The sequence below is a fragment of the Lissotriton vulgaris genome, chromosome 4_1 (genome assembly GCF_964263255.1).
Source record: "Lissotriton vulgaris chromosome 4_1, aLisVul1.2, whole genome shotgun sequence".
Lineage (NCBI taxonomy): Eukaryota > Metazoa > Chordata > Amphibia > Caudata > Salamandridae > Lissotriton > Lissotriton vulgaris.
This window is the reverse complement of record NC_141691.1, coordinates 800454550-800482178: the sequence shown is the minus strand read 5'-3', so window position 1 is coordinate 800482178 and position 27629 is coordinate 800454550. Positions and strand designations below refer to the sequence as shown.

At 41.2% G+C, this 27629-nt stretch overlaps 1 protein-coding gene across 5 annotated transcripts in view; it reads right to left on the bottom strand.

Annotated features, from left to right (window-relative positions):
* Positions 1-27629, bottom strand: part of LOC147722605 (tyrosyl-DNA phosphodiesterase 2-like) — a 358934-nt gene that overhangs the window by 153266 nt on the left and 178039 nt on the right. For all 5 annotated transcript variants that reach the window (XM_086965136.1, XM_086965137.1, XM_086965134.1 and 2 more), the window contains 2 exons: positions 13800-13927; positions 8654-8812 (listed from right to left, as the gene is read on the bottom strand). In XM_086965136.1, the coding sequence (XP_086821262.1) occupies positions 8654-8812; positions 13800-13900 (260 nt within the window). In that variant the 5' untranslated portion in view covers positions 13901-13927. The remainder of the gene's footprint in view (positions 1-8653; positions 8813-13799; positions 13928-27629) is intronic.

The following is a 27629-nucleotide window of genomic DNA, read 5'->3' as shown; positions in this document are numbered from 1 at the left end:
GGCCCCCAAGCCCTGGGCACCGCACCCAAACCGACGGACCACGCACGCAACCTGGGTTTCATCCTGGACTCCTCCCTCTCCATGGCCAGGCAAGTCAACGCCGTCTCCTTGTCGTGCTTCAACATCCTGCGCATGCTTCGGAAGATCTTCTGGTGGATCCCCACAGAGACCAGGAAGACCGTCACCCAGGCCCTCGTCACCAGCCGACTGGACTACGGCAACGCACTCTACGCCGGAACCACCGCCAAGATCCAGAAGAGACTCCAGCGCATCCAGAACGCCTCAGCCAGACTCATCCTCGACGTCCCACGACACAGCCACATCTCCGGACACCTGAGAGACCTGCACTGGCTCCCGGTCAACAAGAGAATCACCTTCCGCCTCCTTACCCACGCACACAAAGCTCTCCACGACCAAGGTCCGAGCTACCTCAACAACCGAATCAACTTCTACGCTCCCAAACGCCACCTCCGCTCCGCCAGCCACGCCCTCGCCGCCGTCCCACGCATCCGCAGAGCCACTACAGGAGGAAGGTCCTTCTCCTACCTGGCCGCCAAGACCTGGAACTCCCTCCCGGCCGACCTGCGCCTGACCCAAGACCACCTCTCCTTCAGGAAGAAGCTCAAGACCTGGCTGTTCGAGCAGTAGCGGCACCCCCCCGCCCCCCCCCAAGCGCCTCGAGACCCTACGGGTAGGTAGTGCGCTCTACAAATGTCTTTGATTGATTGATTGATTGATAGATGCGAGTGCTACTGGACTTGGTGCTGTTTTGAGTCAGGTAAAGAATGATAAAGAAGTGACTATTGCTTTTGCGTCCAGACCATTGTCAGTTGCTGAGGTAAAGTACTCTACGATTGAAAGAGAAGCTTTAGGGTGTTCATGGGCTGTTGAACATTTTAAGACCTATTTATGGGGAAAGTCTTTTAAGATTAAGACTGATCACAAACCTTTCAATGCTCTGTTATCTAACAATAGTGTTGGAAAGGCGTCTGCTAGGTTAGTTCGTATTTTGGCAAAATTATATGAATATAATTTTGATATTGTTTATATTCCTGGTTCACAAAATACCAGAGCTGATTGTTTTTCAAGGTTATTACCTAGTGTCAACTTTGTGAATCATTCTGAAAGTTTTGATGAGTGTGTTGTGGCATCTGTGGAGAGATTTGGTTACAAAAGATGAGTGGTCCAAAGCTATGGATTTGGATGAACAACTTAAATTAGTTTGTAAATACTGAGGGATTCTTGGCCAGTTGAAAAGAATCTTTCAAAGGATCTTGCTGTATTTTGGAAAGTTAGAGATGATTTGACTTGTAATGAAAATTTGATTTTAAAGGGTGATTGTTTTGTACCTCCGATTTCTATTAGACAAAAGATAATTTCGATTGCTCATCTTGGTCATTTAGCACAGTCCTGCACCATTAAGAAGATTAGAGATATTTTTTGGTGGCCTTATATGGATGATCAAATTGTTCATTTTATTAAGAAGTGTTCTTTATGTGCTGATTCAGATAAAGTTTTGAAGCCATTGCATTCAAATACTGTGAAAGTTGAGATACCACATACTCCGTGGAATAAAATAGCAATTGATATTTTAGGTCCATATGAAGGAATTCAGGCACAAAAAGTGTATATTTTTGTGGTCATTGATTATTTCTCAAAATGGGTAGAATATAAATGGTCAACACAAATTGACACTATTTCTGTGATTACATTTCTTAAGGAAATATTTAAAAGGGAGGGTTTGCCATTTACCTTAGTGTCTGATAACGGAACAAAATTCACTTCACATTTGTTTGATCTTTTTTATAAAAAAAAATAATATTAAACATTGTAAGACTGCTTTATATTCACCTAACATGAATGGTCTTGTGGAAAGATTTAATAGAGTTTTAGTCGAGGGTATTCAGTTAGCCATTAAATCTCACATTGATGTTAAAAATCATATTGCAAATCTTGTTTGGTCTTATCTTTGTACTCCACATTCTTTTACAAAATATTCGCCTTTTCCTTTGTTTAAAGATAGGAGTCCTCAACAAGAGATTTCTCTTTCTTGGATTGAAAAGGCAAAATCAAAAAATAACATGAGTGTTATTTATAAAAAGGCTAAACAAAATGTTGTTTCAAAAAATATAGTTCACTCAACAAATAAACCTAAATTACATATAGGTGACAAAGTCAAAATTAAACTACCTGTTTTTGTAAAAAAAGGTCAGTCTAAATTTTCAGACATTTTTGAGATTTGTAAAATAGGAAAAACTTCTGTTCTTTTGGATAATGGATCTTGGTGGAATGTTTCTAAAATTGCAAAGGTTGATCCATCAATTTGTAGGCATTGTAGTTCTGTAGATCCTGATTTTTCAAGTGATACTGTTGTTGCCGAGCAAAGTACAATTTCTGAGGATCATCTTGATGATGCTAATGTTTCTTCTCCTTTAACACAAACATTTTTTCAGGAAAAAAATGTTCATAGGTTGTCTAAAAGACAGAAATTTGTTCCTAGGAAGTTTGATGATTTTGTTTTGTACAAATGAGTTTTATCTCTGTTTATTTATTTTATTTTATTTTATTTTATAAAGGGAGGAGATGTCTAGTATGGTGTTTATAGCAGAATGTTTACTATGTACGAATTCCCTCAGGAATTCTCATAGTTCATTCTGTGTAGAATGTTTTCTATTCTATGTTCTGTACTTGTGTTGTTATCTTACTTATTGAAAGATCAGTTATAAGCAGTTGCACTGCTGATCTTCAAGAAGGTGGATGCTCCAATAAAGACTTCTTCACTACAGTCTGGATGTGCTTGCTTCTTTTATCTTGAAGAACCCTTACTACAGCAGGGCCATGCAAAGCGGCTGTGCGTGGCAAGTAAATCTCATTCTAGGTTTTGCTCCAGCCTGTGTTCCCTTGCGTAGCAAGAGGCCAAAGTGAAACCTTTCATACATATGTCCCTATTTATCTAATTAATAAGGTAATGTTTAATTTCCGTTGTTCTCCGCTTAACAAGCATTTTTAATGGTACCAGCCCGCCAGAGACCGCCACTGTAAGGACAAATTTCTACTCATGATTTCCAAGTTTCGTTTAAAGACCATGGGTAGGCAAGCCGTTTTCAGTAGTTTTGGCCACACAAATTTACTAAAAAATTAAAACTACATTAATTCACACATGAAAAAATCACAAAGCCATGATAGACCATTAAATATGGTCATTTTTAATTTACTATTAAATGCAAATGTGTTTATATTTTCCCATTAACTTGTCACTATAAAATAATACCATATGAGGTGAAACATGTTGTAAACTAGTTCTTCATGTAACATGGCTGACAGTGGTCGTTAGCCCTTCCTTTGTGTTCTTACCTCCTTAGCCTCACAAAATACCTATGTGTGTTCTAACTTGTACTGGAGTGTTCCACTCTTGTCAGTTGATGGTCTGGTCAGCTGGCGAGGTGTGCACTCAGCTGTGCCCTTAAATAAACTACCTGTAACTTAACTAGAAGTGTCCTGAGATTCATCCACAACAAAACACATGTTGGCTGTTACTGCTAAGAACGAAGCTAATATTTTGCTAAGTCAATGAAGAAAGTGCTAAAGAGATTTGTAACTGTTATTGTTGAACATTTAATGCAATACTGCATTGTTAAATTTGAAAGAATTCTACTGCTTACATATTGTTTCTCCAATTCTACATCCAATTGTGTAACTATTTTCTGAGATCATGGTCCTACTTATGGTCTTTAGAATACATAAAAGCACCAGCCATACATATGTCCTTTTTTCTTTTGCAATTTAGTGGCATTTCCAAGGGCTTTCGACCCATAGTATTTCTTCCAATTCTTTTTTTTAAGTTGGAAAACGTCAATTTTGTAACTTTTAGGAAATCATCAAAACTTCCCCCTCTGAAGATTTATTAAGACCAGTCAGGTTTATTCTCTGAAAAGACCCTGGTCACCCAAGTAATGAAACGTAAATTTTGTTATCAACTCCACTTAACTATATTATAAGGAAAATGCCTACATGGGACTGAAAATTAACTAATCTGGTCAGTGCAAAGGCCAGGACTAAGTTTACCAAACACAGCCTCGCTTTGTCAAGACCATGGAGCAGCCCAAGACAAGGCAAATGTTTTAATTTTGAGACATTCAAATGTGTGTTCGTTTGCGCTGAGTATAGATCTGTAATTGATAATGAAATTTTGAATGCCTTCTATGCAGTCTCCTTATTTGTTACCAGTCAATTTTAAATCCTTCAATAACCAGCAGCTCTATTGCAGACTGGCATTAGGTCCTAAGTCAGGATATGGTGATGCACAAAATGTTTAAATCATAGTTTAAAATGAGGTTGGAGATTTAAGTGCAAGCACTTTCTGATCTGATATTTAGCAGCATGCACGTTAGAAAGGAGTTTGCACTTTTAAAGGTGTGCGTCCGAGAGCATTTGATTCTGATGATGTGATATGGTAAATGAGTTTGACAAGGGTAAGAAAGGAAAGGGAAAGAGCAGGATTATGTGAGCAAAGGTTTGAGTAGGTATGAATAGGTCGAAGTAGAAGTAATAGAGAAAAAGTAGAATTTGGGGTAATAGTGGTACGGATAGGCATGGGGTGGAGTAGGCATAGGGGTTTGAGAGAGATTAGCATTTGAGTGAATCAGGGGTAGGCAATAGAGTAACATTAAGAAACCAAATTTTGATTTGAGTAGGAGTGAAAGAAGAGAAGGAGTAAGTTGGAAGTAGGTAAAAGAACGCAACCCAACTGCAATGTATTGACACTTCACAGGCTGTGAATTAGAGGAAGCACTGTATAGATAAACCAATGCACCTAATAGCAAGTCACACGATGACACAGAGAAAACACTTGTGTGGGTTGATCCAAAATCTGAATGACACTTTCATGAATCAATTGCTGAAGGGGGATGACCCAAAGTCCCTCAGTGTGTATTTGTTTTCCTTTTCTGTTTTAAAATAACATGAGCTCAGACAGGCAGTTAAATCCATTTATAGACCAGAAAATAAAAGTAGACATACTAAAAGAGCTGAGGGCAAACTTATAAAATCTAGAACCTACAGGAACTAAACAGGTCTACATCAGATATAGCCCGTTGATAAAAGTGTGTTTGGGATGAAAAAACTTGTAAAACAAATGTAATAAATGGAAAAATCTCTCTGTCTGGTTTTTATATACACCAGGCTTGAGTGAGTGAAAGTGACTGCCAGGTTTAATTGCACAAGTAGTGTGGTGATATCTAAGCAACTGAGTTTGGAGTGTGAAGATATCTAGGGTTTTGTTCCCGACGAAAGCCAACTATGAAGGCACACTGATTTGGCTGAAACAAAGAACCATAAATGTTTGAGTCCTAACAAGTACCCTGACACCATCACCTGTGTTGTTACTTTTGCAAAAAGATCCTAGAATAAACAAAACCTTCAGTTGACCATTAGGATATCTGTAGGCAATTTTAAATATAAGATCCCTCCCCGGAGGTTCAAGGTTGAGCCCGTCCAGCTACAACTAGTATCTCGGTGAGGACACTATGATGAAGCATGTCACTAGGAACCTTGATAGGTGAGAACCATTTCAAATAAATAGGGATCCCCACTAAGAGGGAAAGAGACACAACTATCAATCAGAAAACCACACAAAGCTTCTTGTTCCCCACTTCATTGATTTTGTCAAACTTACAGGTGCAAGAAAGGGGATTGATGCTTAGGAGACCAGTGAAACTGCATTAAAGCTGATATATTCAACACAATCATTCAATAATTTGACCCTTTATTCAAACATATTCAAGTGACAAACATGTTTGGGTTTTGCATTGTCCAGGGTCCTTGGTCAACCACTGGCTAATTGTCAGCTTTCTGGTGATAAACAGCTGTGTAACACTGATGGCCCAAGAAGAGTGTGATATTGTTCTGCTCAAAGAATGCTGTGTTCACATCAATGTCATGAATGTTCAATGGTGAAGTATGTAATGAAGAAGGTCCACTCAGGAAGGCAGTATTTCAAGATGATGTATTCATAAAGATAACAGGTAGTAAAGTACAAGACATCATGTAGTTAAGATGGTATATCAGAGCCCCACCAGGAGCTGCCTGTCAGCTGCTCAGCCCATGACCAACTGTCACTCTGCCTCCCTCAGTCCCAACATTCCGAGGCATCATCAAACTCCAACATTCTAATGAGTCAGAGCACAGGCACTGGCAAAGCAGGGCTGGTAAAACACCATACAGTATAATATGCAGGATACTACATATCCCCTTTCGTTCTAACACAAGCAGTAAACCACTACGTGAATAACAACTGGCGAAAGAGAACCAAAGAAGAGATAACAAGGAAGAATAGCAGAGGAACAGAAACAACAGCAAAGAAAGGTGTAAGCAAAGCAGCGTGAAGAGACAGGTGGAAGAAAATGAGGAGGAGGAAGAGAAGAGTAAAGTGGAAACCGATAGAGATAACACAGACTCATGGACAAAGAAAAGATGAGGGGAAAACGAGTAATCAGAAAATGGAAACAGTAAGGAGCAGAAGAACTCACACGCACTAAGGACTAACCCCCAAACGCACCCACTGGCCAGGCAGGCAGGAAGGGAAGAAAGAACAAGGCACAACGGAAAACGTTTCACCAGCCTCCACAGAGACACAGGAAAGAGGGAGTAACAGATTTCCTCCAGAAAAGGGAAGGAAAGAATGAAAAAGAACGAAAGAAGGCTGGAGGCAAAAAACGACAACAAGAAGTGTAGATCCAGAAACCAGGGATGACAATGAGAATGACACCACGAGTAAAGCTGGACGAATAGAAAAACAGAGAAAAGGCAAAGTAGATATATACAGTATAACTACAACTTCCCTCGATTTTCAATAAACTATATAAATGTGATGTAAGTGTGTGTAACAGTGCGTTATTCAAAACAGCAAAATTACAAATTGTAAACAGACAATAACAGTCAGAGCGACTAAAACCCATGACCGTCCTCTGCTCCTGTGCAAGAGTGTGAGGAGCACTGTCAATGGGACTGAACCCCATATGATGCCCTATGTAGGGTGACCATGTAAATGTAAATGGGAATGTAACCCATATGACGCCCTATGTAGGGAGACTGTATAAATGTAAATGGGTAAAAGACCCATAATGTTGTACCCTGTTTAAGGGTACTATGTAAATGTAAAATGGGACTGTGACCCATAAGACGCCCTTTGTGAGGGTGAAAATGTAAATGGGATTGTAACCCATGAGACACCCTGTATGAGGGTGACAATGTAAAAGTAAATGGGACTGTAACCCATAAGCTGGTGCCCTGTGTGAGGGTAAAAAAACGTATGTAACTGTGCCCTTTGTAAGGGTGGAAACCGTGAACGGCCTGTGTAGGCAAGTATATGGGCAAATGGGGCTTGTACCCATACCCATCCCACCCTCGTCGCCAAAAAATGTAATGAAGAAGGTCCACTCAGCAAGGTAGTATTTCAAGATGATTTATTCATAAAGATAACAGGTAGTAAAGTACAAGACATCAGCTAGTTAAGATGGTATATCAGAGCCCCACCAGGAGCTGCCCGTCAGCTGCTCAGCCCATGACCAACTGTCACTCTGCCTCCCTCAGTCCCAACATTCCGAGGCATCATCAAACTCCAACATTCTAATGAGTCAGAGCACAGACACTGGCAGAGCAGGGCTGGTAAAACACCATACAGTATAATATGCAGAATACTACAAAGTGCTAAGTAGTCAAGCCAGATGTATATCTTAAAATATATAGGTTTTTAGTTATAAAAGCTGAAGGTAGAATAGCTGGTGCTGTTAAAAGCCCTTCTAGAGCTGTGATACAACCCCTAACCTATTTGCAGTGCTTACAAGGTAAAGCACTGTCAAGTGGTTAACATTATAGTCCATGTCAGTATTCATCTATAGGAGGGGATTCCTAAATCTTATTAGACCTTGGATCCTACTCTGGATTCTCTGGCTCTATAAAGTCTCAGGCTCCTGCGATCTACACCACCAATTTGCTAGACAGCATACAACGCGTATGTTTCAGCCCTATGATGATATAGGAGTGACTAAGTGGGACAGAGACAACTTAATCTTTAAAACATCATACTAAACAAACTCCATCACCCACACAAGAGCAATGAGATATCCATCCAAAGCAGAATTGGGGATTACTTGCTGTTACATGAAACAGAACTGCACATCTAGTTAGTGAATATCTGGTCATGTTGAATAGAGGGGACAGTGGGGGGGGGAGGAGAGGGGGTAGGGTGGTGAGTTCACGGGTGTGGTATAGGAAGGCGTTCAGTGTCAAAGTGATGTGTTTCAGGGTAACTCAGATCAAGTTAAAGTTCTGGTTGTCAAACCGATTTTGGAAATTTGGGTTACACTGTGGTTGGAAATAATCTCTTCGTCATAAATAATTAGGGGCCCGTTTCTCATAAATATGAACCATTGTGAATTTCACTCGGGCATTGAATCATTTTAAATTAAGCAATGGTTTGTTTCGTAATTTTAGTAATTATTATCTTCCATAGGACTGGTCATTATCTATTAACATTACGTATTTCAGTTTTGAAATAGCCCCAACGCTGGCGTGCCATAAAGGTTGAGACACGTGTTAGAAATACAAAGTATGGTCTTTCAAAGTGCAAACAAAGTAGTATTACAATACTTACAATTTCAAACAGGAGCAGACACCACGAGCCCTTTCTTGAATGTTTGACTGATCCAGGCCATCAATATTCCACGTGACAAAAATAAGTCCACTGTTATCTTCCTGCTGTGCATCATTTAAACTGCTCTCGGGAATCACTGCATCAGCTGTCAAATCGACGCTGAGGGTGAGGACATATCACACAAACAATTAGCACAAAGTACAACAAATCATGCTTTTTTTAAACACCACAGACATTCTCCCTTTATTTGGTTTAATCCCATGCAAGGGAATCGGATATTTAGCATACAGTTTAGAGAAGTCTACTTTCTGCTTTTAAAGAAACAAACAAAAACAACTTTGAAGATAATGTATGTGTTTTATGAGAATAGCCAACTATACCACGTTGCAAAGTTGTATAATTATTGGTGTTCAACTGTGTCAAGTGTTGCGGCTCATAGTTTTAAGAAGTCAGATGGGAAAATGTACATGATGCACACATTTGAAACATGCAGATTACTAGTTAAATTATGCTGGTGGATGGGATACACACTATCTTTATTACAATAAAAATATATAATCTTTGGTCACCTGTTGTGGTGATCACTCGCAAAAGCTTGCAGGGTGCAAACCAGAAGTACCTCAAAGTAACCCAGTATAAGAAGGAAAATGATTCTACCTATGAAAAGTGAAGAATTCATAAGGAACATCATCAGAGCTATTGTGGTGATCCAAAGAAGTCAATTTCCAGAAAAAAAGGCGAAGACGGCTAAAAATATCATATTAAGATTTTATCAAGTCAAACTGCAGGTCCAAGAGAACACTGGCCATCTGAAAAGGAAGAACTTGAAAACTGAAGGGAAAATTGAGGGAAAGGGCCAAGTCATTCTGTCCTAAGCCCCACTTCTTGTTCTGAAACATATATTTAAAAAAGTATCAGCAAAGCCAATAGGTCTTGGCTGTGAACGCTAATGGCTTTGCCAATGCGTTTTGTTCTGAGGTAGGCATCCAGTGTAAATGCAGGGGCACCCACAATGGTCATTTCGGAATGGCACTTAGAAAAACGAAATCGTAATCACAGATGCAAGTGCATGCACTGCGGCCTTGGTTGAAAGTATTTTATCTTATGTTTTACAACTCTAGTTCAAAGATGCTTGCTTTTGATGCATACACATTAATGGTGACCTTCTTTGAAAACCATTTATTTTTACAAGTCCTGTTAAAAAAAAGAACAGAACAAGCATAAATAATTGAAGATACCCAGAGCACAGCTGGCGGCCATCTTGAAATAAAAAAATAAAAAAATTAAGATGTCTACAAAAACATTCGCAAGGAGCCAAGAGGAGGCAGGGAGGGGAGTCAGAAAGAAGAGAGAGGGTTAAATATGAGTGGGATGGTGAAGGAGTCAGGGAACGAGAGAAACAGAGGAATTAACAGTTCCTCACATGCACTGCAATGCATGGTCCAACATCAGCAGTGGATGGATACCTCAAACAAGCAAGACACTGAGACTGATATGTTTCTGTGTGGGACAAATACAAGAATAGGGAGAAATTCTATTCAATCCAAGGCAAAGGAAGTAATACAAACAACAAAGCCACCCAATGGAAAGCCTGCTCAATGTATACAGTCTTGCCAACAGAAACGATAAATAAAGTTGGATATCAGCAATACTGCTAGTTAACCGCACTATAATACACTTTTAAAACACACTATCACATTCTAAATATCAATGATAACGATATATAAAGGCCAGAAAAGATTTCAGATACTTACAAGTAGATGGTGAAGGGAGGTAGTAAAGAGAAATCAATGCTATAGAAGAAACCAGGAACAATGTAATGCTTTAGCATCCCTAGTACCACTATTCTGAAATGATCAGCTTCAATTAAGACACTATGAATTCTGCAGTAAAATACAACTGAAAAAAGAATCACTAAGGAGAGTGTGCGGTAGTGGTTGGTGAGCGTTCAGACTGCCAGTGTCACAGTAGATGGCCAGAGGGGATTTAAAGAATTGCAAGGGTTTGCTCCCCTACGCCTAAATCAAAACACAGAAAAGTACCCTTGGGTCTATAGGTATCAATTAAAGTTTAAAGTTTAAAAAAAACACTGTTTTTAATCCTAGCCCAGGGTCGCCCTATCAAAGTTTTTTGTGAACCCTGTAGTTAGTTTTCAATCACTTTTTTCACCTGCTCTGCGGCCATCACCACCCCTGACTCCACAATTGGGTATTTAGTATATTTCTCTCTTAGTATGAAAACATCAGTGAGCTCCTCCCTCTCAGTGAGGGGGTTGTAACCGTACAGTGACTAGGCTTCACGGTACGAGGAGGTTCCCCAATTAAGAAGCATGCTACCTTTAGGTGGGTGATAGAAACTGTCCTTTAAAAGGCACACCCCAGGTTTGGAGGTTTATCGCACAACTAGGTAATTGATACCTATAGACCCAAGGGTTATTTTCTGTGTTTTGAACTTTCAGACTGGACATGAGTAAACAGCTAACTAACTTAACGAAGGGATTGGTCGTGAGAAGATTTTGGCCAAGTAAATAATGAAAAAGGGATCATTGCACCTTTTGAGTGGATAAACACCGTACATTACCAAGCTCCTTCAAGTAAAACACTATAACGAGATTACTTGGGTATATTAGTATTCTTTTTTAAACAAAAGGATGCTGCAAAATGCAGACAAAATTTCCATAATACATACATTACACTTGACTTGTAACACATATAAATTCTTCGGTCATACCTAGAAAGATCACAGAAGACTTTAAAAACCTGCTAGCAGCTCCATCACATTAAATTTTAATGGAGAGCGGTTTAAGAAATATGCTACAGTTTCCCTTGTTCAATGGATAAAGTGTAGGAAATCTGTCTTTTCTGAGTGATCACCCTGATATATTGCCTCTTGCTGTACCTTATATTTTTGATAGCTTTAGTACTCTGTTACCACTGTAGCCTGACTGTTGCAGGGCAAAACTGCATTTCAACCTGTCAAACTAAACCCTTTAGACCGGTAAAAACTTTCCTTTTAAATACTAATATGTCATATCTATGTAGGCTTTGTAGCCCACAGAACAGGGTGCCCAGTATTTAAAAGCAGGACATGTAGAAATCTAAAGTTAGTGTGTCATAGTGTACAGGGACTAGTCCCTCAAAAGCTATTTTTACTGTAGGAAGGAAACATTTTGAACCAATATTCTTAAGAGTTAACAAAAATAAAATTTAATGACGAAGTCATACATTAAAAAAATATTAGGAAAAAGTAACTTTTAGAAAGTTATCCTTTACCTGTCTGAACTGTGAAGATGCTAATCAGCATCCTCTGATAGCTCTAAGTCTGTGCTCAGCCTTGAATAGGTGTGAAAAAGGTGTAAACTGCCTCCTAGGAGCAAACGATAGGATGACCTGAATGGGCAGAGATGTCTCCTCTGAGCTTGGTATAATACGCAGGGGGGAGCTGTGGGCCTTCTTTTGACAGCAAACTGTCAAATTCTGCTTGACTGCTTGGCTGAGCCACATGTAACACTTGAAAGAGAGAGAACAGGATGCCAAGAAAATGCTTGTGTATCTACTGTCTGGCTGCTGGAGAACAACGTGTTTGTTCTACAGGACTTCTATCTCTGGGATTTATTGTGGATACAGTGGCTGCCTCAAACTGGGTTTTAGTGGAAGGACATTAGGAATATGATAGCTAGGCGTCGAAAAATCAGAAGAATGTGACGAGACCTGCATGTCTGGTGTCTTGAATAACCTATTCAAACTATCTGTTATGTGATTGACCCATAAACTCATCTCAAATTGTGTGATCTTAGGGAAATATATTATGTCAATGTGTCGCTGTTTTCTTCATTATCACATACAATAGCACCTTCAAATATGTGACTCTTTTGTTCAATTTAATACACTAAACATTTGGTCCAGGTATAATAAAATTCTAGTCCACGTATAGGGTACATGAGACTGATGACTTGCCTCTCAGTTCACTACTAGCATTGTCATCAGGATAAGGCAGGAAAGTTTCTCAGTTCATATTTAAAAAACATTACTTTTAATAAGTATATCACTAAATCATGATGTGGAAGCACACTGTCATTTACAGACATACATTTTCCAATGAAATGGCAACAAATGTTCTCAAACTTTCCTACTGACATGCAGTTTTACTGATAAAACTATATAGAATACTAACGATAATCGGGTTTCAGCAAATATTTCTAATTTGCACATCACTAAGTATACTTATTTGTTTTGATGCCATTAAAATCTTTGTTTCCCTCTCACTTCAGAATTCCAATAAACGTGCTCATAAGTACTGAAATATATTTTGAAGTATTTGTACAGTTAATTTACGAGGGGTTATATGCCCAAAACAATGGTCAGGCAGTTCACGATCTAAAAATAGCTCCCCCCCATAAAATCTGACTCTCAATAGTGATTGGGTGACTAGATTTCTCAAGGCCTGTTTGTTCACTACTCCCACACACCCCCAACCATCAAAGCCTAAGTTTAGTGTGACTGAAGACTTTTGACATCTTGGAAATGTCCAAAGTGGTTACGGTTGGCGAGTAATTTTTACCCCATTTGTTAGGGTGTGTCCAGGAGTCATTCTCACCCACTAACTAGTGCCAGGCATAAATGTAGCCCCTCCAGGCACCTGCCTCAGAACTCTTTGTGGACCACAGGAAGAATAGAAGAGGACTGTGCCTGCTATTTCTGACCTGACAGAGGGGCAGTTAGTTTTTAGTGTACTGGTTATTGCCTTTGCCAAGGGCTTTAATGGCTGAAAATCAGGGAACTGTAACAGGGAATGCCGTCATAGCTTTATAAACCCATTATTTTGATCAAGAACGTTGCTATATTGGAGGTTTCAAGCAATGGTAGTCATTAGCAGTCATTACTATCACCCCTTTGGACTTAAATTCAATCATTAGTCAGCGGGCAGTATTAGAATTATCTTCCTGGTCAATCAAATACTGCTGAAACTAGTAAGAACATAAAATGCATTTTAGATAACACTCTAAACACAAGTTATCATTTTAAAAATTCCCAAATTCTTAACACACAGTAAAACCTGTATATTGTGAGTGCACTGTGGTGGATACAAAGGGCCATAAGTAAAGATAGCTGTAGGATCAAATATCATACAATAGTAAATTATGTACCAGGTTTCTTCTGCTGACGGAGGTTTGTGTATTTCTTGTTTCTGGGGTACTTCTTGTTGGGAGGGCCTAACACCACCAGGATCAAGATCTTGTTCCATCATGGGCTCAACAAATGAATTCAGTGCTCTCTAAATAAAAGAAAAATATTAAACTTTATTAAAGCAAATTGTAGAATAGAGGCCTGGCTAAACGACATACAAATTTATCTGAATACAATATCTTGAAAAGTTAAAACATTTGAAGTACAATATAACAACAATAGGATGTGGTTCCACAGACCAGGAAAAAAAACATGCCTTGTTTATTTATTTTAAAGGTTTTCTATAGCGCGAACATGACCACCGGGGGTATCAGAGCGCTTTACAGTATATAAATCAGGGAAGGATACAAGGAGTAAAAAGACAGAGCAACCAAACAAAAAACAATCATAACAGTCTCATAAATAAGGCGCCCTAGGGAGCAATGGAAGCAATGAGTCCAGGCAAACGTTTCTTCATCCATAACATTTTTACTTCCTTGAGAAAAGAAGTATAGGGCTAAAGTCTATGTTGAGAACATGGTCACAGGGGGTATCATAGCAAATTACCATATATCAGTTGCAAGTGGAATTAAGTGGAGGTAATAGAGGACCGTCAGATCGGCAAGACAATCTTCATATACTCAGACCAGCAAGGATGTCATCTAGCGACTTGGAAGCTCCATTATAATGGTAAGAGTTTCTTTATCAGTATCTATTTACCTTCCTTTTTGAAAAGGGCAGTAGAGGGATTCAACCTACTTGGGTGATACTTGAGAAGGCTCGATTGTACGTTTTTGTTTTGTTAAATTTTTGTGGTTTGAGCTGGCACTTCTCGAGGATCTAGATCTACTGGAGGGCTCTAACTTTTGAGCGGGGTACATTGGGGTATTGAAATGAATAAGGAAACAAAAATGGTGGAGGGCCTTAGGGGAAAGTATTTTTATAGACCTCCTGGTACCTTGTCCCCCAACTAAACAGTTAAACACACAGAAGATACCAAAGGTCTTAGTTTACTTAAATTCCTGATTGGAACCTATATAGTGTCCCACGTAGGTGATAAGACCAAGAGGTTAATACAGAAAAGGACACTAATACAAAGAAAGGGAGACACAGGAGAAAGGAAGTTGAGAGATAGAGTTCAGAATACAGAACTGGAAAATGTACCCATCAGCCCACTCAATAGTGGAACTTCGTCATCTGGGTTTTCACGTTGGAAACTGGTGTCCAATATGCTCTTCCTCAAGACAAACCTGAGGCTAGCTGTTCTTGGACCCAATGGTTGAACCCTCAACCAAAGAAGATGACAGTATATAGGATGAAGGGGCAAAGTTGCAGTGCTCAGAAATTGTGAAAAAATGAAAAGGAAAGGAAAGTAATCCAAGTGATTAAAAATACCTATCTTGATGTCATGAGGAAACTTTATTAGGTCTGTCCATCAAGGTGGTATGATTAAAAGCAGAGTGATAATAGCATGCAAAGAATTGCTATTCACCATGAATGTTATCTGGTCAACATGTTTCAGCCTTTATAGGCTTTCGTCAGGACCTATGATGCACTACTGCAACACTTACTTCACGTGCTGTGATTAACAATCTACGGACATTGTCCAATTCTCAGTGAAAATTGGTGTACCTTCTCCCAAATTTAAGGGAGGAAGAGCCTCACCTCACCTGGCACCCGCTCAGGATAAAGGAGGCCACGCACTCTCCGTCGTTGCCTCGGACTTAAAGCTGAGCCGAGGGGGAGCTCAGCTTTAAGTCTGAGGCAACGACGGAGAGTGCGTGGCCTCCTTTATCCTGAGCGGGTGCCAGGTGAGGTGAGGCTCTTCCTCCCTTAAATTTGGGAGAAGGTACACCAATTTTCACTGAGAATTGGACAATGTCCTAGATTGTTAATCACAGCACGTGAAGTAAGTGTTGCAGTAGAGCATCATAGGTCCTGACGAAAGCCTATAAAGGCTGAAACATGTTGACCAGATAACATTCATGGTGAATAGCAATTCTTTGCATGCTATTATCACTCTGCTTTTAATCATACCACCTTGATGGACAGACCTAATAAAGTTTCCTTATGACATCAAGATAGGTATTTTTAATCACTTGGATTACTTTCCTTTCCTTTTCATTTTTTCACAATTTCTGAGCACTGCAACTTTGCCCCTTCAGCCTATATACTGTCATCTTCTTTGGTTGAGGGTTCAACCATTGGGTCCAAGAACAGCTAGCCTCAGGTTTGTCTTGAGGAAGAGCATATTGGACACCAGTTTCCAATGTGAAAACCCAGATGACGAAGTTCCACTATTGAGTGGGCTGATGGGTACATTTTCCAGTTCCGTATTCTGAACTCTATCTCTCAACTTCCTTTCTCCTGTGTCTCCCTTTCTTTGTATTAGTGTCCTTTTCTGTATTAACCTCTTGGTCTTATCACCTACGTGGGACACTATATAGGTTCCAATCAGGAATTTAAGTAAACTAAGACCTTTGGTATCTTCCGTGTATTGAAATGAATGGCTTTGTGTGCCATATATGCAATTTTGTAGGTGAGCCAATTTAGGGATATCAGCTCTAGCGTGATATGATTGTATCTTTTCAAGCCCGCTATGAGACTTGCAGCAGAATAGAAGGAAGCTCTGAGAGGGGCTGTCTTTCCTCTAGGAAGGCCACAAAGGGTTGTGTTTCCATAATCAAGCTTAGAGATCACTAGGGCTTGCACCGCAACCTTTAAGTCATGTGAAGGGAGGAAAGGTTTTATTTTCCTTAAGAAGCTGAGTTGGAAGTTCGCTCCTTTGGTGAGTGCACTAATATGCTTCTGCATGTTCAGAATCTTGTTTCGCATTATTCCAATGAGCTAGTGGAATCAATGATGTGTGGCATGCAGTTTAGAGCTGATAGTTGATTCATCCATTCTTCAATGACTGGAGACTGCTTGGGTGGTGCGATTAGGAGGAATTCAGTTTTAAAAGCCTTGAGCTTCAAGTGGTTCTGTGTCAACCAGCTTTGTGTTTTCAGTAAGACTGAGTTGCGGGACCGGATGCCCCAGGGGAGGTGACCTTCATGTACAGTTGGGTATCATCAGCAAACATGTGATGGTGAATGCTGGATAATTTCAAGATTTCTGTTAAAGGCTCCATGAACAGGTTGAAGAGAGAGCAGATTCCTGTGGAACCCCCAGGGGAACCGGCAAAGGATGAGACAGGGACCGGTTCACTGTGAAGCTTTTGGGTTCTATTGTGGAGAAATGAGGAGAACCAGTTTAGTACAAGCCCAGAAAGCCCCATCCTGTGTTCCAAGAGGTCAATTAGTTTGTTGTGTTTAACAGTATCAAAAGCTGATGAGAGGTCAAGGAGGGGCAGTAGGCAAGATTTGTTTTGATCTAGCAATCTTAGCGCATTGTCTACAATGTGAGTGAGAGCAGTTTCTGTGCTATGACCCTGACGGAAACCGGACTGAAATTGTTCCAGGAGTCGGAATTGTTCAATGTGGTCACAAAGCTGGACATGCACACATTTCTCCAGGAGCTTTGCCAATGTGGGAATGTTAGAAATTGGACAGAAGTTGTGTAGGTCAGAGGGATCTGCAGATGGTTTCTTTAGAATAGGGGTAACCTGCCCAGATATTAGACAGTCCGGAATAGCACCTTGCAGAAGTGAGCATTGACAATCTTCGTCCACAGTGGAAGTAAGGAGGCTCTGATCTCAGAGAAGAAGTTCGATGGCAAGGGGTCGTTGAAATGGTTAGATGGTTTCAGAGTAGCTAGAGTTTTGCATATAGTACTTTCATCCAAAGTTTTGGAAATGCTCCAAGAGGTGTTGCTTTTGGGGGGGAGAGGGGGGAGGGGCAGAGCCGACCAAGCAGGACATCATCCGACCCAGTAGGAAGGAGGGTGTTAGGAGGTGCAATCGAAAGGTGCTCCAAGGCTGAACATAGTTCAACTTCGATCTTAGTAGTCTTATAAGAGAAGAAGTCAGCAAATTCTTCGCAGTTAGGCAGAGGACCTAGACCCAGTGGGGAAAGGTTCGGTTGACTGTTTGATTTAAGCTTTATGAGCTTGAACAGCTTTTTTGGAAGTTTTTTAGCATTTTCTAATTGGTTGCTGAAGAAGGTGGCTTTAGAGCATCTGATGCATTTGTTACAGATATTTCCTACATATCTCAGCTGGTTGAGATGTTCAAGGGAGGGAGAGGATCTCCAGTCTTTCCGCAAGTCTCACATTCCCTCTTTCAGTATTTAGACTATTGTTGTACCAAGGTTTGGAGACTTTGGAGGACAGTCCTTTTAGCTGCAGAGGCACCATCGCGTCTAGAACACTTGTTATGGAAATATTATAGTGGTCCGTAAGGTCATGAATGTTGGACATATCCAGAGGGGGCAGGGTGTTATCACAGAGAGCAGTCAGATCACGCAAGTTGATGTTTCTTAGACATCTTTTCCAGTGCCTGATGTACTTAGGCTGGACTCTGTTACCTCTCACAGAATCTGAGATGAGGAAGGTGATGCAGTAGTGGTCAGTCCAGTCACACGGGACAATAGATTCAAGGTGAATGGAGTTGAGCTTACCGATGACATGATCTAAGGTAGCTCCTTTAATGTGAGTAGGGCTGTCACAAATTTGTATTGGTTAAGGTCTACCAGAAATGTTTTAATGCTATTGACAGTCACATCATTCATGCCATTCCAGTGGAGGTTGAAATCTCACAAGAAGAACTGAGTGCAATTTAGATCTGCGTTAGATGAGATGATATCCATGATCTGTTCTATGAAGGGAAGATTGTCTCGTGGAGGGTGGTAGAACGTTTTCACTTTGCATGGATTAATATTGCTACAAGCCACCTCAATGCACAAGTATTTGCAAGACAGCAGGAGAGCCGATTGTGATTGTTTGACTAATAGACTGCTACGCTACATCCAAGCAATGCCGCCACCTTGTCCGCTAGATCTGTCTAACCTAATGATGTCGTAGTTAGGAGGCACTAGTATGTCCAGGATGCTTGCTGATGAGTCATTTGGCCAGGTTTCAGTCAACATTACAAGGTCAAGGTCATGTGCAAGTGATGGAGCAAGGATTCGCACGTTACGCGACTTGCTTGAATTCAAACCCCTCGCATAAACATTAATATAGTAATCAACCTGTTTCCGTTATTAATGTTGCACTTTTACACTAAACGTGGGTGTCCCAGAGACGCTTGCCTATGTGTTTATTAATCCTAACTACGCTTGCAACTGACATGGTCGCTGCTATGCGGGATTTCAGTCTACGCATGCGTCGGTCATACCCATGTGATGTGATGCACTCGTAGTTCTGGAGGGATTTTTCGCTCATGCGCAGTATTGCTAATATGGCCGCTTTGTTTTTAACATGCTCTCTGCTTGCCACCGCTGCTCTGGTTCAGCTGTTTATTTCTGCTTAACTCCTAATGCTATAGATATTATAAAGTAAGGGATGTAGTGCAGCTAATCATGGTATACAGTGTATTCATTTTTTCTGTGTTTCTAAATTGTTTTCGCTTACTTTTCATGTAACACACTTTGGGGGCCTGTGAGCTGTGCGCCACTCCATCTTTGAAGCCCATGTCACCCTAACCACGTGATGAGGGAGAAAACGAATTGCGCAGGAGTGGAACTAAGCCAGCTGGCTGCCGAAGCTCAGATGCTCCTGGGAAAGCAACCTCTGCTCCAGGAGAAGACTTCGACTTGTACCTGAAATGTTACATTTTATGATAATGTTTGTGTGCCCTATTGTTTCGGCACTCTTATGCCATGGGAATTGGAATGTAAGGGGTGGGTTCAAAATATTACACATTAATTATGAGAACTCCAAATTCTAGGTGGTGACAATGACCTAACCACCTCTCTTGTCCAATCCAAAGTTGGGGATCCTTTCATTTGCAACATTTGTGGGTGGTCCACTGACCCGAAAACAGTATAACTAGTCTAGTTTTAGCTAGAGAAATTGTCCGACTTGTCCGAATAGCCGACCTGTCACTGACCCTACGAACTCTATAGGTGATTGATACAGAGAGCTGCGGAGCACGCTGTCCATAATTTCCACATACTTAGCCCGGGGGGGGAAGGAACTTTTAAATGCTGACGAAGCACTTTGCTGGGAGATTCGAGAACCCAATCAGGGTTATTGGCAGATTCCTTGCAGAGAGGGCGTAGCGCAGGCGTTGCATCCGAAGCTGCAGGTGTTGGTCGTACCCTTCCGGGAGCCCAGTCCTGATCCAATTCTGGGGTGATCCTATCCTGACTGTCCATGAGCTGTACCTGCTCGCCTACTGGCATTCCAAGTCCTTGAGGGTCCTTTCCCGCCTTTCCCAACTGACCCGTGGCCAGGGTTAGTCCTCATTCTGTCCTAGGTAAATATAAATTATATGTGGGTGTTCGTCATTCTAAATCTTTCTCTCCTATTTTCCAAATAAAGCAATCTTGCCTGTGATTTATCTCTGACTTTTAAAACTCTGACGAAAATATTCTTTAGCATGTTCCTTATCTCTCCCCTACCCTTACTCAATGCTGAATTGTTTGCATATTTAGTATGTTCCACTGTTACCCTTCCTATAGAAGTTGCACTTATTCTGAAGCACAAAACCTTTCAGTTTATTCCAATTAGCTATCAGTAGTATGTACCCTTGTTCTTACCTATCCTTTAGTGATGAAATAGCATGTTCCTCTCAATAGTATCCTTCTAAATATTAATGATTCTCACTCTGGTTCATAGCTATATTGTGATTTTAATCTTGGTTATAGACGTTCTCATTTGTGTAAATTTCATTCTCATGGCATATGAAAACCTTTTATGATTTAGATAAAACTTTTAAAACTTCCTGTGTTTGTGGTTATTACAAGGTTATACACAAATTATAAATGTATGTGGTATTAGTGTTATCTGCCTAAAGCTTAAATTTAGCTCCTGATCCATTGTGGTCATAGGTACCTGTTCTTGAGGATTGGTAAGTCAGGTAAACATGAAATATATAGAAAGTCAGAACCCCGAATTACTGATAGCGCTGTGAAGGTTACCTGATTCACGAAAATGTATTGATGGGCCCAATTAGCGTATATATTTTGGTGAATAAGGATCGGGTGTCCTGCGTGCACTATCAGTAATTTTCTGGTAGCAGAATGATGGTTAGGACTAGTAAGATAGGTAGATAAGATATTTGCTGATGAAACCGTGAAAATAAAATGTGCTGCTAAAAATAAAAATCCTTTCTTTCAGTTATCGATAGATCTAAATACTATTGGTTTTGAAATGTTATAATAGTATTATTCTGTGAAATGCTGCTATATTATTGCATGTGATTAACAAATTGTTAGTGATTGTTCTATGTTGTCTGGAATCCCAGTGGAATAGTATAGCGGGTGGTGAGCAGAATCCACTTAGCTGTGAGGTCACTGGCTGCGAGGAAGATTAGTGCATGGTTAGGTAGAACCGGAAGCGCTAATTAGGATTTTCTGAGTAAATAGTTGAATAAATGATAGCAACGAGTCCGCTAATGAAACTTTAGTTGTGATATTTCCTAGTAAGGGTCACACGAGGAAGGAGTAGTAGGTTCATCGGAGCTTGAATGATAGCAAAGGAGTGCCTTGGTGAAACTTTAGACTTAGTATATATCCCGGAAAGAGTGGATGAGTCAAAGAAGTAACAGGTTATTTAATGCTTGTGTGTAAGGGTAGGCAGAAGGGTCTATCCGTAGTGTATGAAAAGTAGACAGAAGAGGTTTACTTGCAGTGAAACTTTTTTTCTTTTTAGACACTCGAGCACAGTGGCGAATGTTATACGTTGTTAACTAAATTGAGCACTTGCACTTTAAGGAAAATTCAAAGTTTCCGTTACCTTGTGAAGGAGGGAGTCGGTCGCGAAGCTGCGCTGACGTCACTCCGTGCCGCGCTGGTATTGGTTGAAACAGCGGGCGTGTAACGAAGCTGGTATTGTAAAGGAGGGGTGAGTGCCGAAGCGTGAGACCGCGTCTCGCGAAAAAGGCCGCGCACCCATTGGTCGAAATTATTTGCAATCACAGGGTTGATTGGTTGTTGCATCTGTTGAGAGACGCGCTGGTATTGGAGGAGGATTTGTAAACAAAGAGGTTGTAGCTGACCACGGAACTTTCAGTTACACAGTCTATGTGGTATCCCGATTTCTTACCTGATCCACAACTTTTAGGCTTTGGCAAGGATCAGATGCTAAGAGGTAGACCTTATAATATGTACGGAAGCAAGAGAAAAATGTCCTTTGCTGACAAAATCAAAAATTATTTCAAGAAAGACAAGCCCATTAGAACTAGAGAAGGTGTAATCATTCCACCACCTAATACTCCCGCATCATTCATGTTGTTTGACAAAGGTTATCACACCTGCGTATGGTTGGAGAACTGGGTAAAGTATACCCAAGACAATGGAATCCTAGCATTTCCCCTAGATGGTACCTTTAATAGTAGTATTTTGTTTAATTTGAGGACCCGAATGAATGACTTACATCCCAGAACAAGGTTGACTCAGTATGAGGCTTTAGAAGAATGGGAGATTGAGGCCTTAGAGCGAGACAGACCCAGAATGGATAAGGGAGTGAGCAAATGGTACCCGAAATTACAACGAGATGCCAAAGAGAAAAAGATGAAACAGTGGAGACAGAATATGATGGTTGAGGGACTATTTCCAATGTTTGGTATAAATGAACCCGAGGGAGGGAAAAGCACAGAGAAAACCCGACACCTAAGGTCTACAGGTGATTCGGAAGATGAATACCTGGAGGAATTATTAATGAAAAATCCACCGCCATATGATGAGGAATCTAGGTCCCTGAGTTTGAAAAACCAGTTTTTCCGACACCCTAGAGAAAGAAGGGCCAGTGAAATAGATGTAGCAGGTAAAGAGGGATTTTGTAGGCCTGATACAACCTTCCCGAACTATAGGCCCTTTGGTGATGAAAGACCAGGAACGAGAGTCCCAACTGCCCCAAGTCTGTATCTTCCTTTAGTTCCACAGGTAATACATGAAACACCGATTGAAAAGGTTTTACAGGAACAAGAAAGGGAAGCCTTAATTAAACAACGGAATGAACTAATTCAGAAAATATCATTGTTGAATCCCATTCCTGAAGCTTTGACAATTCCAGTAACTATTGGTCCCGTTGTTCCTCTTTATGGGGATAGACAGGCTAGTCCAAAAACTCCAGTTATTACACCAGTGGTAGCACAACCCAGAAAGGAGCCTCTCATAGTTGACGATCAGACAAGTGAATGCGAATCTGTGGTCTCCCTGTTGGATCTGCCCATAAGGGAACCAGAGAGTAGTGTACCTCGAACGAGAACACAGACTAGTGCAAGGGAAGTCCTAATAGACACAGCTTCAGGTACTCGAAGTGCCACAGTAGTGACTCCGGAAGAAATAGATAGATGGACCAAAGAATTAGAAAAAACAACTCCCCAGCCAAAACCATTAGATATTTACAAGCTAAGAATAGAGATGGAAGAACTAATGGCTGGAAACGTGGGATTAGACAGACTGAAAACTCTTAGCGAGGAAGAGTTGCTGTTCATATGCAAAAGTCTTACCCGAAACACCAGAGTGTTCCATGAGAAACTAATGGACACGGCAGCTAATATGGGAATAGATGTGAGCAAATCCAAAGTATTACAAAAACCTTATAGAGCAGAGTTTTCAGACAAAGACTTAGAAAACATGAATGTGTCCGGAAAAAAGGTGCAGATAAGGGAATTGTTAAACCTGTTGCAGAAATGGGGAGACTTAGAAAAATGGAAAGCCAGATGGGCAAAGAAAAAGGAAGACAGTAAGGCCAGACCGAACACTTCTGAATATGTCCTAAAGGAAGTTGATAAGCCAGAAACCTTGTATCCCATGAGAGAAGTGCCAGGGGAAAAATATGTACATGTACCATGGTCCCAACAGGATATTGTGTCCTTTACAAATGACTTCCCAAAACTACGAGAGAAACCGGTACTGTGGTATAGGCAGGTCGAGAGATTTGTCAAAGTCCAAAAGTGCCTCCTGAAGGACCTAGATGGGTTCTTCGACATTGTAGTTCCTGTAGATTTATGGACAGAATGTAAAATTGCAGTTGATTGGCCCAGTGAGGAGTATGAACGAGACTCAAGAACAGGAGCTCCCTCCCCGAATGTAATGAGGCAGTACGATAAGGTAATACAATATTTGAAGGGGAAGGTGCCAGCAAAGGAAACTGATTGGACCCGCATAGATAGAACTACCCAGAATCGTGACGAAACTGTGCACTCCTATTATGAGCGATTGCTGCATGTATTCAAAACCTACAGTGGAATCCATAATATTGAAATGAAGGATATGACCCATTTCATTTATCGATTCGTGTTGGGATTGAGACCTGAGATCTCCCAGTGGATTAGAGATAACAAGATCTGTTGGCAGGGTAAACCTGTAGATGAGGTCCTGAAGTATGCCAAATACTGTGAGGACGAGATGGAAAACAAACGGAAGGCCCTAAAGGAAAAGGGTATGTGGGCTCAAGTGAAATTGGCGGAACAGCAAGAAAAACAGTTAAGTAAAATAAATAATAACACCCCGAATACAAGTACTGGGGGAGGAGGGAAACCCAGAGTTAAAATGAGTCGCGAAGAAGCCATGAAGAAGTTTCCCTGCCACGGGTGCGGTCAGATAGGGCACTGGAGAGACGAATGTCCGAATTTACAGACTGGTAATGTCCCAAATAATGATTTAAATCCACAGGTGCAGAAAGAGGGGCCCCGAAAGACCCAGCAACAGGTAAAATAGAGTCAGTTGCCTCGTGCGCCTAGGCCTAATTATAAGAACAAAAATCAGCAGAATGAGACAGTTGAGGTGTGGGAAGGAAGAGAGGATTGAAATGCAGCAACCTCGCAATTCCTGTTGAATGATACATTCCTCTGTGATGAACCTTACTGACGGGGCCTGAGGGGGGAGGACGAGGAGTGCGTACTTGGCGCCTCCTTGCCGGTAGACCAGTCAGGGCCATACATTGAAGGAAAGGTTGAAGGAAATGACGTCACCTTTCTGTTGGACACTGGTGCTACCCGTTCTACTGTGAGAACAGCAGACGTTCCTAACCTACCCCTCTCGGGAGAAGCAATCCAAGTAGTGGGTGTGTCAAACCAGATAATTAGTACCCCTGTAACTGAACCAATGGAGATCTCAATAGGAAATTTTAAAGAAATGCAAAGATTTGTTGTCTGTGATTCTAGCCCTGTGAACTTATTGGAACGTGATTTGCTGTGCAAAATAAACTGCACCATCTTTTGCACACCAAAAGGCGTTGAAATCCAGACTCCAGATGAAGACGGATTGTACAAATTAATGTTGCTAAGGCCTGACTCAGAAATTAAGAAATTGACAATGCAAGACTTACCTGAAGAGCTCCAACAGACAGTGATACCGGAAGTGAGGGATTTCACTGGAAGGGATGTAGGACTAATGGCAAATATAGACCCAATTCAAATAGCCATAAAACCAAATGCAGTTTACCCAAATACCAAGCAGTATAAAATGAATGCAGAAGTGAAAGCCGGAGTTGCCCTCGAAATAAAAAGATTGCTAGAAGCAAACATAATACAGGAAGTAATGAGCAGTCCTTGTAATTCGCCCATAATTGGAATCAAAAAGCCTAGTGGAAAGTACAGGGTAGTGCAGGACCTGCGCAAGGTAAACAAGATCGTTGTCCCTTGCTGTCCTATTGTGCCAAACCCTGCAGTGATTTTGTACCAAATTCCATGGAATGCTGGATGGTTTACCGTCATTGACTTGTGTCATGCATTCTTTTCTATCCCATTGCATCCAGACAGCAAATTTCTTTTCTCATTTGAATTCGACAGTCATGTCTATGTCTGGAATCGTGTCCCTCAAGGGTACACAGAGAGTCCTTCTATTTTCAATCAGATTCTAAAAAGGTGCCTTGAATCCTTAGTCTTACCTGGAGAATCAGTTTTGGTCCAGTACATAGACGACCTCCTGGTGGCGTCTAAAAGTCGGAATGACTGTGTTACTGATACCATTGCATTGTTGAATCATCTAGGTAATGGAGGGCATAAGGTTATGTTATGTTATGTTAAAAATGCTTGTTACCGCGCACGTACACCAATTGGTTTCATGGCGCTCAAGACAAGTGGGGGGGACTCTGGAGGTGTAATAGGCTAGCCGTAAGCAAGACGAAACAGGTGAGTCTTCAGAAGTTTACGGAAAGTGATATAGTCTGGAGCAAGGCGAATGGGAAGGGGAAGAGAGTTCCAAGTAGAAGGGTCAAGAAAAGAAAAACAAGCACCACCGTGTTTCTTACGTTTAAACCTGGGAGTGATCAAGAGGTTTTGGGCAGAGGACCTAAGGTGTTGTGACGGGACGTGGGGGTGAAGACTGAGACAGATAAAAGCAGGAGCAGGAGTGGATAGAGATTTAAAGACGGTGCAACCCATTTTGAAAATACAGCGGTACGCTACCGGGAGCCAGTGAAGTCATTCCAACAAAGGTGTGACATGTTGGTATTTCGGCTGTTGGAAGACCAGTCTGGCCGCCTGGTTTTGTACCAGCTGGAGCCGGTGAAGGTGGTATGCAGGTATCCCCACGTATAGACAGTTGGCATAATCGATACGTGAGGTGACCAGGGCCATAATGACTAGAATGAGAGCCTCCGAGGATAGATACCTTCGGATTTTCCCAATTCTACGGAGATGATAGAAGCAGGCCGAGGTAACCGCATTTATTTGGGGACGCATCGAAAGATCACAGGAGATGATGACGCCAAGGCTTTTCACAGTATTGACGGGGCAGGGGGCGGGACCGAGGGCCAAAAGTTGGAACTCCAGGGGAGGATTCGGCAACAATAGAGAAGATCTCTTTGGTTTTTGATGCAGAACTGAGGATTTTATGAGAATAGTAAGCAGATTTGGCCGAGATAATTGATTTTTTATATGATTTTAATAGATCAGTGAAAATGATTTTAGATGAGGGGTCATAGTTTCGTCTCCAACGGCGCTCAGCGCGTCTAAGAGATAGCTTGTCTGCCTTGAGTTGTTCGGTGAACCAACGCTGGGCGTCATGTGGGCGTTTGGATTTGATAGTTTTCACCGGTATCGCCAGACAAATTACAGTTCTGCAAGAATTCAGTGAAATATCTGGGGCACCAGATAGAAAAAGTTATCCGGAAGGTTACTTCAGAAAGGATTAGGATAATTCGAGACATGGAATTACCCCGTACTCAAAAAGACATCAGAATGTTCCTGGGAGTGGTAGGATACTGTAGGCAGTGGATTGTGGGATTTGCAGTCTTGGCTACACCATTGATAAAAATGACCAAGAAAGGAGCAAAAGATCAAGATGAATGGGATGATGAAAGCATGACATCCTGGATAAAATTACGAAACTGTCTGTGCTCAGCTCCTGCATTAGGAATGCCTGACTATTCAAAAGATTTTGCCTTGTTTTGTGACACACGAGACAATTGTGCACTCTCAGTCCTGACTCAAATTCATCGTTCTAACTAGACGACCGGTGGCATATTTCTCTGCCACCCTAGATCCAGTGGCTGCTGGATTGCCTGGATGTCTGAAAGCAGTAGCTGCAACTTGCACGAGTCTTGAACAAAGTGAGTCCATTGTCATGGGACATCCAGTAACTGTGTATGTTCCACATGCAGTTGTAATCCTTTTGACCCGGACCAAGACTCAGTACCTCACACCTAGTCGGCTGACTAAGTATGAGAGGATTTTAGTGGGTGCTGCCAATGTGACTATCACTAGATGTAATATACTGAATCCAGCAACTCTATTGCCAAATACACTGGCTGCAGAAGTC